Genomic DNA, 11,921 nt, shown 5'->3' on the forward strand with positions numbered 1-11,921 from the left:
AGCCCGTAGCACCTCTGCAGCACAGCCTGGCCTGGCGGCAACTGTAAAGAACAGCCTGTGACTTTCCCTTCCGTTGCAGAGATGCTGTTTGTGGGTCCCACGTGTCTGCCGAGCGAGGCCAGGTGTTTCCTTTCGCCTGCCCCACTTTCCCTTTTGTCAATGCTCCTGGCTGTTTAATACATGGTCCCTGTGCTCTCAACTCTGTGCAGTGGGCCGGGAAGCAGCCAGGGCACAGAGGGTACCTGGAGTCGGACACGCTCGCCCCTGCCCTGAGTGCTCCCAACAGTTTCAGCGGGGGAGGGGGTTGAGTCCCTGGGGAATCCTGGGCCCAGCATCATAGAATCATAGAATAATAGGACTGGAAGGGACCTCGAGAGGTCATCGAGTCCAGCCCCCCGCCCTCAAGGCAGGACCAAGCTCCGTCTACACCATCCCTGACAGATGTCTATCTAACCTGTTCTTAAATATCTCCAGAGAGGGAGATTCCACCACCTCCCTTGGCAATTTATTCCAATATTTGACCACCCTGACAGGTAGGAATTTTTTCACCCGGATCTGGGGGACCAGAGTGGAAGGGGAGACCCCCAAGGTCAGGCAGGCATTGGGGAAATGGAGTAGGGGGGGACTTCACTCCTCGGCTGTTCCCTTCCCCAGGGGCAGTTCCTAAGCCAGGAAAGGTCCCTGCATTAGCCAGATCCTGGGCCTTTGGGCGCCTTTATTGGTTTCTCCCGAGGGGTCTGTGAGCGGGGCAGAGCCAGGCCCAGGGGCGCAGCGCAGCGCGGACGGCGGGTGTCTCGCTAGGACCCAGCAGCAGCAGCAGCAGGCGCGGGGGGAGCGATCGCTGGCTCCGGCCCGGCCGCAGGAAGCGACTCGCCGCCGCTGCTCGCGGGGACTCTGGGGCCAGGCTCCGGGCCGGATCCCCGAGCCCCGGCGGGGGCTGCTGCGGGGCCCCGGAGCCCGGGCTGCAGCCGGGAGGGGGAATCTCCGGCCGGGCCAGTCCCGCTGCTCCCTCCCCAGGAGCCTCTCCCCGGGCAGCGCCCCCAGCCCGGCCAGGCCCTGCCCGGCCCAGCCCCTGCCCCAGGGCGGGCAGCGCTTGGGGGGCAGGTAAGAGAGACCCCCCGGGAGCGGCGCCCCGGTGCCCCCGGGCTGCAGGGGGAGGGGTTGGCCCCGGGCTGCTCCCGGCGGAGCTGGCTGCGAGTCCCCGCCCGGGCCCGGGGCAGCTGCCGCCAGCCTGGGCGGGGGGGCAGGGTGAGATGGGGCCGGGGCGATGCAGGGCATCAGGAGAGACAATAGGGGCGGATGGGAACTGGGCTGCAATAGAGGGAGGCTGGGGGGAAGGGAAGGGAGGTCTGGCGGCAGGGGAGGCTGGGGGAGTCTGGCTGGGGAAGAGGGAGACAGTGGGAGGGTCTGGGAGGAGAGGGGGTGGCATAGGGGCAGCTCCTCCACCCCATGGGGCAGGAGAGGGGGAAGGGACCAGCGGGCAAGTCTTTTACCCCAATAGCCTGTGAAGCTTTGGGGGTGGGGTGGGCCCAAAGCAGCAGTTCCCAGCCACTTCTGACGCCTCCCCCATCGCCCCTCTCGCCCGACAGGCCGAGGAGACACGTCGAGAGTTCGCTCCAGAGCGCCCGTCTGCCAGGGGCCGGGCAATGGCCGGGATGGAGCCCGCTCAGGTAGGGGGTTCAGGGAGCTACTGGGCGGGGGGAGGGAGGAGACAGGGTGGGATAAACCTGCTGAGTTTCTGAGCAGGCCGATTGGCGGTGCAGGAGTGTTACCAGATTTGCCTGTGTCTTTGGGGTGTGCTCACTTATTAGGGTTGCTCTTGGGTCGAATTTTACAACCCCCCCACCACCGCCCAGTTGTCACCCAATTGGGGTCCCATGCAGGCCTCTGCTGCTTCCTTCTGCCAGTGCCCTCCAATGGCGCTCTCCTGCAGGGCTCTTCCTGCCCTAGGCTCAGATGGACCCGCACACAGTAAGAGAACATGGCTGAGATGACCGAGTTCATCCGCAAGCTGATCGCTCCCTGGACTCTGCCGGCTGGCGTAAACCACAGTTTCAAGTTGCCATCCTCCAAATTCAGCACGTCCCTCTCCCCACTTTCCCGCTTCAGTTCTTCCGCTAGTAACCCGCTCCAGGAGCAAACCCCACAGGGTTTTGGGGCACTGCCGGGCTCTTCCGTTTAGGGACAAGGAGCGTTTCTGCAGGGCAAACGGGGAAGCCAAAAAGACGCAGAAGGGGGAGGGCAGAGAGAGGAACATAGCGGCCATACCGGGTCAGACCAAAGGTCCATCCAGCCCAGTATCCTGTCTGCCAACAGTGACCAATGCCAGATTCCCCAGAGGGAGAGAATGCAACAGAGAAACATCACGTGATCCCTCTCCTGTCACCCACTTCCAGAGAAACAGAGGCTAGGGACACCATACCTACCCATCCTGGCTAATAGCCACTGATGGACCTAATCTCCATGAAACAATCTAGCTCTTTTGTGAACCCTGTTAAAGTCCTAGTCTTCACAGCATCCTCCAGCAAGGAGTTCCATAGGTTGATTGGGTGCTGAGTGAAGAAAAACTTCCTTTTGTTTCAAACCTGCTGCCTATTAATTTCATTTGGCAACCCCTACTTCTTATATTCTGGGAATACATAAATAATTTTTCCTTATTCACTTTTTCCACACCTGTCATGATTTTATAGACCTCTATCATATCCTTCCTAAGTCTCCTCTCTTCTAAGCTGAAAGCAAAGGAACCAGCTTATCCAGAAACCTTATTTATTTCAAGGTAGTAACCATACAAGGGGAACCAAACTAAGAAATCACAATATTTCCTTTAAATTTGATGACAAGAGATAGGGCTAGCAAACCATAACTGATCCCATTCAGCAGGTGCCTATAGGAACAGCCATGCTGGGTCTGACCAAAAATCCATCTAGCCTAGGGTCCTGTCTGCCGACAGCAGCCAATTCCAGGTGCCCCACAGGGAGTGAACAGAACAGGAAATCATAGAGTGATCCCCTACCTCCCCACCCCAAATCCTAGTTGTTGCTATGGGGGGTAGGTGGGATATTGCAATGCTGAGATTTCCAGAGCTTGCTTTCTTTCCCATCACTAGTGCGATTGTGGCTAGGGCTGAGCGGGGGATTCTTATTGTTGCAGATGCGGGTGACTTTCGAGGAGGTGGCTGTGTATTTCACCCAGGGGCAGGGGGTGTTGCTGGATGCTCGGCAGAAAGCCCTCTACCGGGATGTCATGCTGGAGAACTACGAGGCGGTGACCTCGCTGGGTAAGGGAGTCTTGAGCCCTGGTTATTAGAAAGTGTAGGGCCTGCATTTCTGACTCTGGTCAGATTTTCCCCTGTTTTGTTAGGGTACGTCTTCACTGCAGTGTTATTTCAGAATAAGTGATGTTATTTCAAAATAACAAAGTGCACGTCTACACAGCAAGCCATTATTTTGAAATAAGATCTAACTGGAGGACTTCTGACTCCTGTAACCCTCATTTCATGAGGAGTAAGGGAAGTCGGAGGAAGAGTGCTCTTCCTTCGACTTCCTGCCGTGTAAACCAGCCTTTCTCAACCTTTTTTTATAAAGTACCCCCAAAATTTTAAGTATCCCCAGTACCTACAGTTTTCAGACACACAACATTTTTTTCTACCATTGCAACACATTTGTTTAAACAACTTAATTCTAGCCGGGCGGGCAATGACATTTTTGGGTGTAGAAAGTACAAAAATAATAAAAGCACTGTAAAACTTACAACAAAAATTCAGTTTTCTCCAAATTTCAGTTATGTTGACGTATCCCCCAGACTTCACTCGAGTACACGTAAGGGTACTCGTACCATTGGTTGAGAAACTCTGGTGTAGACAGCGCCAAAAGTCGAATTAAGCCATTTCGACTTCAGCTACGCAATTGGGGGAGCTGAAGTTGCGTAGCTTAGTTTGACTTTTGCCCTGCTGCGGTGACGTACCCTTAGATGTCAGGGGAATGGATTCCATGATGCAGAGCTATGGTCTGAGAGAGAGTTGCGTTTCCATTCCCTCTCCAATAGGACCTGGGTGTCAAAACCTAATGGACATGCAAAACTACACCTGCCCCTCTAATTTTCTAAGGGGCAGAAGTCATGCATTGGCCCATCAGTGTTGTTTTTCTCTTGACATGCAAAATCCTTGTTCACGTCCCTGGGTGACACTAGCTCCAGCCATGGGAGGGCTCTGAGCTCTGTAGGTTTAGAAATAGGCAGGGGTTGAACTGCAGAGTGGTGAGAATCAGCAAAGCTCCCAGAGTGCTCAGATCCTGGGAACTCCTAATAAGAGTGCAACAATTGTCATGTCTGCTGTTCCCAAAACAGCTCAGTGACCATGTTCCCGTCCTCTTGGGTTGCACATTCCCCAGCAGAGCCCAGGGACAGGTTCCACTCACGGAATGTCCCTTGGGACAGACGCTCTCCCCACCCTCCATGCGCCCTGAACTGCTCTGATTTCACCCCCTGCGCAGGCTTTCCTGTTCCCAAACCTGAGCTGATCGCCCGGCTGGAACGAGAGGAAGAGCCCTGGGTGCCCAACCTCCAGGCCGGGGAGGAAAGAGAGATCCAGAGAGGCACCCGCACAGGTGAGGACTGACACAGAAACCAGCTGGGGAATGAAAAAAAAGTTGAACATTTCTAAAAAGTGGTGTCACTAATTGCCATTCAGTTCTTCCTCCTCTCACCCAGGAAAGGGCTTTCCTTCTCTGTGCATGTTTGGGTAAGAGGTGGAGGTACAATCCAGTGACTGAGTCCAAGTCTATATTGGATAGTTACAGCTCAGTAAATCAGCTCCCAGAACTCTCAGCCCTTATATCTCCACACTGTCAAGGCACTTAGGGCATGTCTACTGTACGGAAAAGATCGACCCTCTGGAAGTCGATCTGCTAGCGTTCGATTCAGTGGTCTAGTGTAGACCCCCCCAAATCGAATGCTGAGCGCAGCCCCGCTGGCATCCCGTACTTCTCCTTCTGCCTCCTGTAGTGTAGATGGCTCAGCTTAAGGTAAGCTGAATGCGTCTATGGAAAATGCGTACCTTAAGCCAACCTGCCTGGTCTAATGTAGACCTAGGCTTAGTGTACACTAGCTCCACAGTTCTATACGCTAAAAAAGCCACCACAACTAGAAGGGTAGAGCTTTCTGCACTCTGGATACAGTGCTGGTGGGTGAGTGTAAACACTTGGATTGTTTACTGTCTTAAAACTGGCCTTCGGAAATGGCCCATAATCCCTCAAGTCCCCTCTGCGCTTTGTTTGGAACTCACTGGGCTGTCTGCCCTGCAGACACGTGCCTATCCCCTTTCAGAGTGGCTGTGTCTAGACTGCATCCCTGTTCCGTTAAAGGGATGCAAATTAGACACATCGCAATTTAAATCCCCCCCGTTTTATTTGCATAAACATGGCTGCCGCTTTTTTCCGGCTCGGAGCTTTGCCGGAAAAAAGCGCCAGTCTAGACGGGGATCTTTCGGAAAATAAAGCCTTTTCCGAAAGATCTTCCCGTCTAGACTGGCGCTTTTTTCCGGCAAAGCTCCGAGCCAGAAAAAAGCGGCAGCCATGTTTATGCAAATGAAGCGGGGGGGGATTTAAATCCCCGCTTCATTTGCAATTGCGATGTGTCTAATTTGCATCCCTTTTACGGAAAAGGGATGCAGTCTAGACACAGCCAGCGTGTGTGAGTGTGAGACAGGGAGAGACACAGCGATAGATTGTTGTGCAATGACCTGGGGAGGGCAGCAAGAGGGGCTGAGGTGTCAGGGTTTCCCCATTCTCCTGCCTCAGGAGGGGTTGTTTCGTGCTGCTGTCTGAACTTACAGGCATCCCTCAAAACACACTGTCTCCCCACTGCCCCACGCACTCCCTACCCCAGGCTATGTCTACACTGCAGGCGTCTTGTGCAAGAGCGCGTCCACACTGCAAAAGCGCATCGGAAAAGCGAGGCGCTTTTGCACAAGAGAGCGTCCAGACTGCACGGACGTTCTCTTGCAAAAAAGCCCTGATTGCCATTCATAGAATGGCCACCAGGGCACCTGTGCTTCTTCCAATTGGCTGGTTTTGTGCCAAAAAAAAACAAACCCTGCTGCCCATCTGCACGTACCTTTTTGCGCAAGAGCTCTTGCGCAAAAAGAAATGATTCTTCATAGAAAGAGGAAGACCTACACCACAAAACCCCTTCTGTTCTGTCGATTCACTGTACATTTTCTTGTGCACTGTACATTTTCATTTGTGATTTAAATCCCCCCTGCTTCAAAATTTGTTCCTCTTGGTTACTGAGGACAGGACAAGGAGTAATGGGCTTAAAGTGCAGCAGGGGAGGTTTAGATTGGACATTAGGAAAAAAATTCCTAACTGTCAGGGTGGTCAAATATTGGAATAAATTGCCAAGGGAGGTGGTGGAATCTCCCTCTCTGGAGATATTTAAGAACAGGTTAGATAGACATCTGTCAGGGATGGTGTAGACGGAGCTTGGTCCTGCCTTGAGGGCAGGGGGGCTGGACTCAATGACCTCTCGAGGTCCCTTCCAGTCCTAGTATTCTATGATTCTACGTCAACACTGCAGGCTTCTCTTCCGCAAAAAGTTCTTGCGTAAGAGCGCATCCACACTGCCATGGGCTTTTGAGCAAGAAAGCTCTGAGGGCCATTCACAGAATGGCCCTCAGAGCACCTGTGTTTTTTCTGATAGGGGTTTCTTGCACAAGAAACCCCTGTTGTCTGTCCACACACATCTTTTTGCACAAGAGCTCGTGCGCAAAAAGGCTTATTCCTCATAGAAAGAGGAATGACTCTTGCTCCAAATGCCTTGTCTTCTGACGATCTACTGTACTTTTTCTTGCGCAAAAGCACGCTTGTAGCGTGGATGCTTCTCAAGGCTTTGCGCAAAAACTCTGCAGTGTAGACAAAGCCTAGGACTTTATTTCGACATAACCCCCTTTAGGTTGAATTTATAAGCAGGAACAGCCACACTACCCTGCCCGTTATTTTTAAATAACGGTAAGCAGGAGCATCCACACTACCCTGCCTGTTATTTTGAAATAACAGGCTGCTTTATTCGAAATCTGTACGCCTGATTTTCCTCAGGAGTAACGCTAATTCTAAAATAGCTATTTTGAAATAGCAGAAGTGTGGACGCTCCGGTGCCACTATTTTGAAAAAACGACTCCCCAGAGTAATTCGAACTCATTACTCCCCAGTGCTTCCTGGGCCTCTAAGTTCAAGGTAGCGCATCCAGATTAATGGAGCCTGCCTCGGGCTAATTTCAATGCTTCCCCATACTGTGGACACGCTATTTCAAAGGGAGTTAAGTAGAATTTAGGAATTTCGAAATAGTTTTCCTAGTGTTAACATGGAACTTAGTGTGTTGGGTTTTCCCTTTCTTCCTAGCACAGTGAGTGACTCCTGCCTGGATTCTCTCTCTCCCAGCAGGTGATGAGAGGAGTGAGAATGAAGAGGGGAATCAACAGCAGGAAGTTCCTGGGGAGATGGAAGTGCAGGCGACTTTTGTGGGAAGAGCTGAAGGGAATGTTTCCCAGTGCTTGGAACAGGGAGAGGCCTGGGGAAACTGGCACAGGTCGGAGACGCTGCTGGGAAACCTCCCATGTGAACAAATGGATGAACCTGTTAAATGCGGGGAAGGACACAAGGATCCCGCAGCCCAGCAGACAAACTCCAAGGAAGAGAAACTCTACCACTGCCTTCAGGATGGGAAAGGCATCATTCTGAGATCGTACCTTGTGACACCCCAGACAATCCACACTGGAGACAGAGTCCTTCGTTGCTTGGACCTAGGGGAAAGCACGAATGACCACTCAGGGTTCAATAACCATGGGAGAAGCCACACGGAAGAGAAACCAATTCAGTGCCTTGAGTGCGGGAACTGTTTGAATTGGAAGCTTGTGCTAGATCCACATCAGATGAGCCACACCGGAGAGAGATCGTGTAAGTGCTTGGACTGTCAGAAAAATGTCAGAAACAGAGCACCCCTTCTGAAACATCCGGCAGTCCTCCCAGGAGAGAGACCCCACAAGTGCATAGACTGCGGAAAGAGTTTCATATGGAGGTCAGAGCTTGTTAAACATCAGAAAATCCACACGGGAGAGAGACCCCATCAGTGTTTAAACTGTGGGAAATGTTTTATTCGGAAGTCACACCTTGTAGCCCATCAGGCCATCCACACAGGAGTGAGACCCCATAAGTGCTTGGTCTGTGGAAGAAGTTTCATAAGGAGGTCTGAGCTTGCTAAACATCAGGCCATCCACACAGGAGAGAGACCCCATAAGTGCTTGGACTGTGGGAAAAGTTTCATACGGAGGATCGACCTTGTTGAACATCAGACATTCCACACAGGAGAGAGATCTCATAAGTGCATGGACTGTGGGAAATCCTTCAAAAGGAGATCAAGTCTTCTTAAACATCAGGCAGTCCACACAGGAAAGAGACCCCATAAGTGCTTGGACTGTGGAAAGACTTTCCTGTGGAAGTCAGACCTTGTTCAGCACCAGGCATTCCATACAGGAGAGAGCCCGCATAAGTGTTTGGACTGTGGGAAAAGTTTCACACGGAGGTCTAACCTTGTTATTCATAGGGCAAGTCACACAGGAGAGAGACCCCATAAGTGCTTACATTGTGGGAAATGTTTCATTCGGAAGTCCCACCTTCTAAGACATGAAGTAACCCACACAGGAGAGAGACCTCACAAGTAAGAACGTAAGGGCCATGCTCTCCCTGTGCTTTATGAAAATGGGGGTTATGAATATGCATAACTCCGAGACGCTTTATGCAAAACCGATCATGTGACCTGTCATTTTAAAGATTGTCACCCGCTGAATGTGTGTATCCTATTGCTGTGCATTTATCACTCTCATATGTGAAGTTAGAAATATGAAGTGTGTTTATAATTCCGAAGGTGCAAATGGGGATCATTACTGATGCGCCGAATCGTAATGACTCAGTATTCAAATCAATGGCCTATCCGTAGTCTTGTTTGGCCTGCACGACTGTGGTTGGTCCCAGACAGACATGTGGCCACCCCATGCCGAAACCCATTTTCAGTCCTGAGCACAAAGAATCATAGAACACAAGAACTGGAAGGGACCTTGAAAGGTTGAGTCCAGTCCTTTGCCCTCATGGCAGGACCCAGAACCGTCTAGATCAGTGTTTCTCAACCCGTGGTACGAGGACCCTTAGCGCTATTCGAGAAAAGTCGGGGGGTATATGTCAACACCACTGAAATTTGGAGAAAACTGAATTTCTGTTGTAAGTTTTCCAGCGCTTTATTATTTTTCTACTTTTTACACCCAAAAATGTCCAGCTATGATTCAGTTGTTTAAACAAATGTGTTGCAATGGTAGAAAAAAATTTCACGTGTCTAAAAACTGTAAGTACTGGGGGGTACTTATATTTTTTTTTTTGAAAAGGGGGTACTTTATATCAAAAAGGTTGAGAAACACTGGTCTAGATTACCCCAATAATCTGTCCAACCTGCTCTTAAATATCTCCAGGGATGGAGATTCCAAAACCTCCCTAGGCAATAAGAATTTGCCCCTTGGGCAAAAGGGATATGAAAGGGGAAAAGCACACAATAAGGCAGATGCCAAGAGACACCCTCCTTCCCTTTCCTCTTACCAACTCAGATGCCTGCTGGAAACCTCTAAGATTGAACGGAGGAAGGATCGGGCCCAAGCTAGGAGGCCGCTTTGCTTGTGGAAGAGATAATTAGGGCAAAGGTGGGGAACCTCCGGCCCCACAAAAAATTCAGTCTGGCCCCCGGGAGAGGAGGGGGGGTCCATGCATAGACACCTCTCCTGCAGCACTGGCCAGATGCTTCCGGCTCCTCGTCCTGTACATAGGAGAGGAGGCGAGCGCAGGAGAGAAGGCCAAAGGAAGCTACGTGGCATCATATTCCAGAGCCCCTTCCCTGCACCAAGGGGCGGTGCGGAAACAATAGGAGCCTGTTCCCGGCCTGGAGCGGCTGCAGCAGGGAGTTACGCTGGGCTGCTGCTTCCTGCACCAGCCAGGTGCTGCCAGTAACTCCTCCTCCTGTGGATAAGGAGGTGTGCAGGACCCAGAAGGAAAGGCGGGGGAGGAGGGAGCCACTTGCAGGAAGGGAAGGGAAGCCCCCGAGCCCCTTCCCCCTTCTCACTTTTATGTGCTTCCCCCCCCCACACCCGCTTGATTTTTCTGTGGGTTAGTAGCCCCTGACCCAAAAAAGGTTTCCCATCCTGGCTACGTCTAAACTGGCATGATTTTCCACAAATGCTTTTAACGGAAAAGTTTTCTGTTAAAAGCATTTGCGGAAAAGAGCGTCTAGATCGGCACGGACGCTTTTCTGCAAAAGCACTTTTTTGCGGAAAAGCGTCCGTGGCCAATCTAGATGCGCTTTTCCGCGAAAAAGCCCCAATCGCCATTTTTGCAATCGGGGCTTTTTTGTGGAAAACAAATCTGAGTTTTCTACACTGGCCCTTTTGCGCAAAAGCTTTGCGCAAAAGGGACTTTTGCCCGAACAGGAGCAGCATAGTATTTCCGCAAGAAGCACTGATTTCAGACAGTAGGAAGTCAGTTGTTGTTGTGGAAATTCAAGCGGCCAGTGTAGACAGCTGGCAAGTTTTTCCGCAAAAGCAGCTGATTTTGCGGAAAAACTTGCCAGTCTAGACACAGCCCCTTGGTTTAGGATAAGAATTTGCATGAAACACATTTCTTAGTGTATAAGGATTAGCTGACTTTTTAAAATTTTGTTTTAACCTAGTAATTTACCTTGATCTGCCTTTTCACTTACAACCACTTACTTACATTCTATTTTGTGTGTTTAATAAAACAATTGGTTATTATCAAGCCCACTATAAATCATTGTCACCGGGGGCAGGAATCATAGAATAATAGGACTGGAAGGGACCTCGAGAGGTCATCGAGTCCAGCCCCCCGCCCTCAAGGCAGGATCAAGCTCCGACTACACCATCCCTGACAGATGTCTATCTAACCTGTTCTTAAATATCTCCAGAGAGGGACATTCCACCACCTCCCTTGGCAATTTATTCCAATATTTGACGACCCTGACAGTTAGGAATTTTTTCCTAATGTCCAATCTAAACCTCCCCTGCTGCACTTTAAGCCCATTACTCCTTGTCCTGTCCTCAGAAACCAAGAGGAACAAATTTTCGCCTTCCTCCTTGTGACACCCTTTTAGATATTTGAAAACCGCCATCATGTCCCCCCTTAATCTTCTTTTTTCCAAACTAAACAAGCCCAGTTCATGAAGCCTGGCTTCATAGGTCATGTTCTCTAAACCTTTAATCATTCTTGTCGCTCTTCTCTGTACCCTTTCCAATTTCTCCACATCTTTCTTGAAATGTGGCACCCAGAACTGGACACAGTACTCCAGCTGAGGCCTAACGAGCGCAGAGTAGAGCGGCAGAATGACTTCACGAGTTTTGCTGATACAGAGGCAGCAAGGGGAGGGGAATGCAAATAGTCAACTCAACTAACCAATAAGCCTAGACTTATCGGGTAATTGACTATTTGACTATTCTTTTACATCCCTACTTGGAAGTGCCAGATGGCATCAAATGTTACAGGACTGTACAACCATTCCAGATATATGGATCCTTTGGAAGAGGCAGGAATAAAAGTACGAAGCTGGCTCAGACACAAAAAGGTAATAAAAGAAAAATATTCAGGCTACGTCTACACTGCAGCTTTTGTTGGCAGAGGCAATGCAAATGAAGTGCCCATTAGCATTTCTCGCGTTCTCATTTGCATAGTCTCTTCCGATCCGTTTTGCCGAAGAGGTTTTTGTGCAAAAAAATGAAGTGTAGATGGGGCCATTTTGTGCAAAAAACCCCTCTTTTTGAAACAAGAACCCTTATTCCTCGAAAAAGCAGGTAGACACGCTCTTACGCAAAAGGGATTTTTGCC

General features: G+C 50.5%; 1 protein-coding gene across 2 annotated transcripts; it reads left to right on the top strand.

Annotated features, from left to right (window-relative positions):
- The first annotated feature begins 1,651 nt into the window (after positions 1-1,651).
- On the top strand, positions 1,652-10,837 carry LOC142818202 (uncharacterized). Of its 2 annotated transcripts, none has more exons than XM_089770803.1 (4): positions 1,652-1,670; positions 3,151-3,277; positions 4,491-4,604; positions 7,434-10,837. In XM_089770803.1, the coding sequence occupies exons 1-4, from the start codon at positions 1,656-1,658 to the stop codon at positions 8,711-8,713; spliced, it is 1,536 nt and encodes a 511-aa protein (XP_089626929.1). In that variant the 5' UTR covers positions 1,652-1,655; the 3' UTR covers positions 8,714-10,837. The 2 variants fall into 2 exon arrangements, with proteins under 2 accessions (XP_089626929.1, XP_089626930.1); XM_089770804.1 differs by having other exon boundaries at positions 7,437-10,837.
- Positions 10,838-11,921: the final 1,084 nt, after the last annotated feature.

Source organism: Pelodiscus sinensis, chromosome 19 (genome assembly GCF_052426305.1).
Source record: "Pelodiscus sinensis isolate ZL-2025 chromosome 19, ASM5242630v1, whole genome shotgun sequence".
In the NCBI taxonomy this organism is placed as follows: Eukaryota; Metazoa; Chordata; order Testudines; family Trionychidae; genus Pelodiscus; species Pelodiscus sinensis.

Bases quoted from the DNA above. Each gene is read 5' to 3' on its own strand.
- LOC142818202 (XM_089770803.1), top strand. The intron at 3,278-4,490 runs GTAAGGGAGTCT...CCCCCTGCGCAG, and splicing joins CGAGGCGGTGACCTCGCTGG to GCTTTCCTGTTCCCAAACCT. The intron at 4,605-7,433 runs GTGAGGACTGAC...TCTCTCTCCCAG, and splicing joins CCAGAGAGGCACCCGCACAG to CAGGTGATGAGAGGAGTGAG.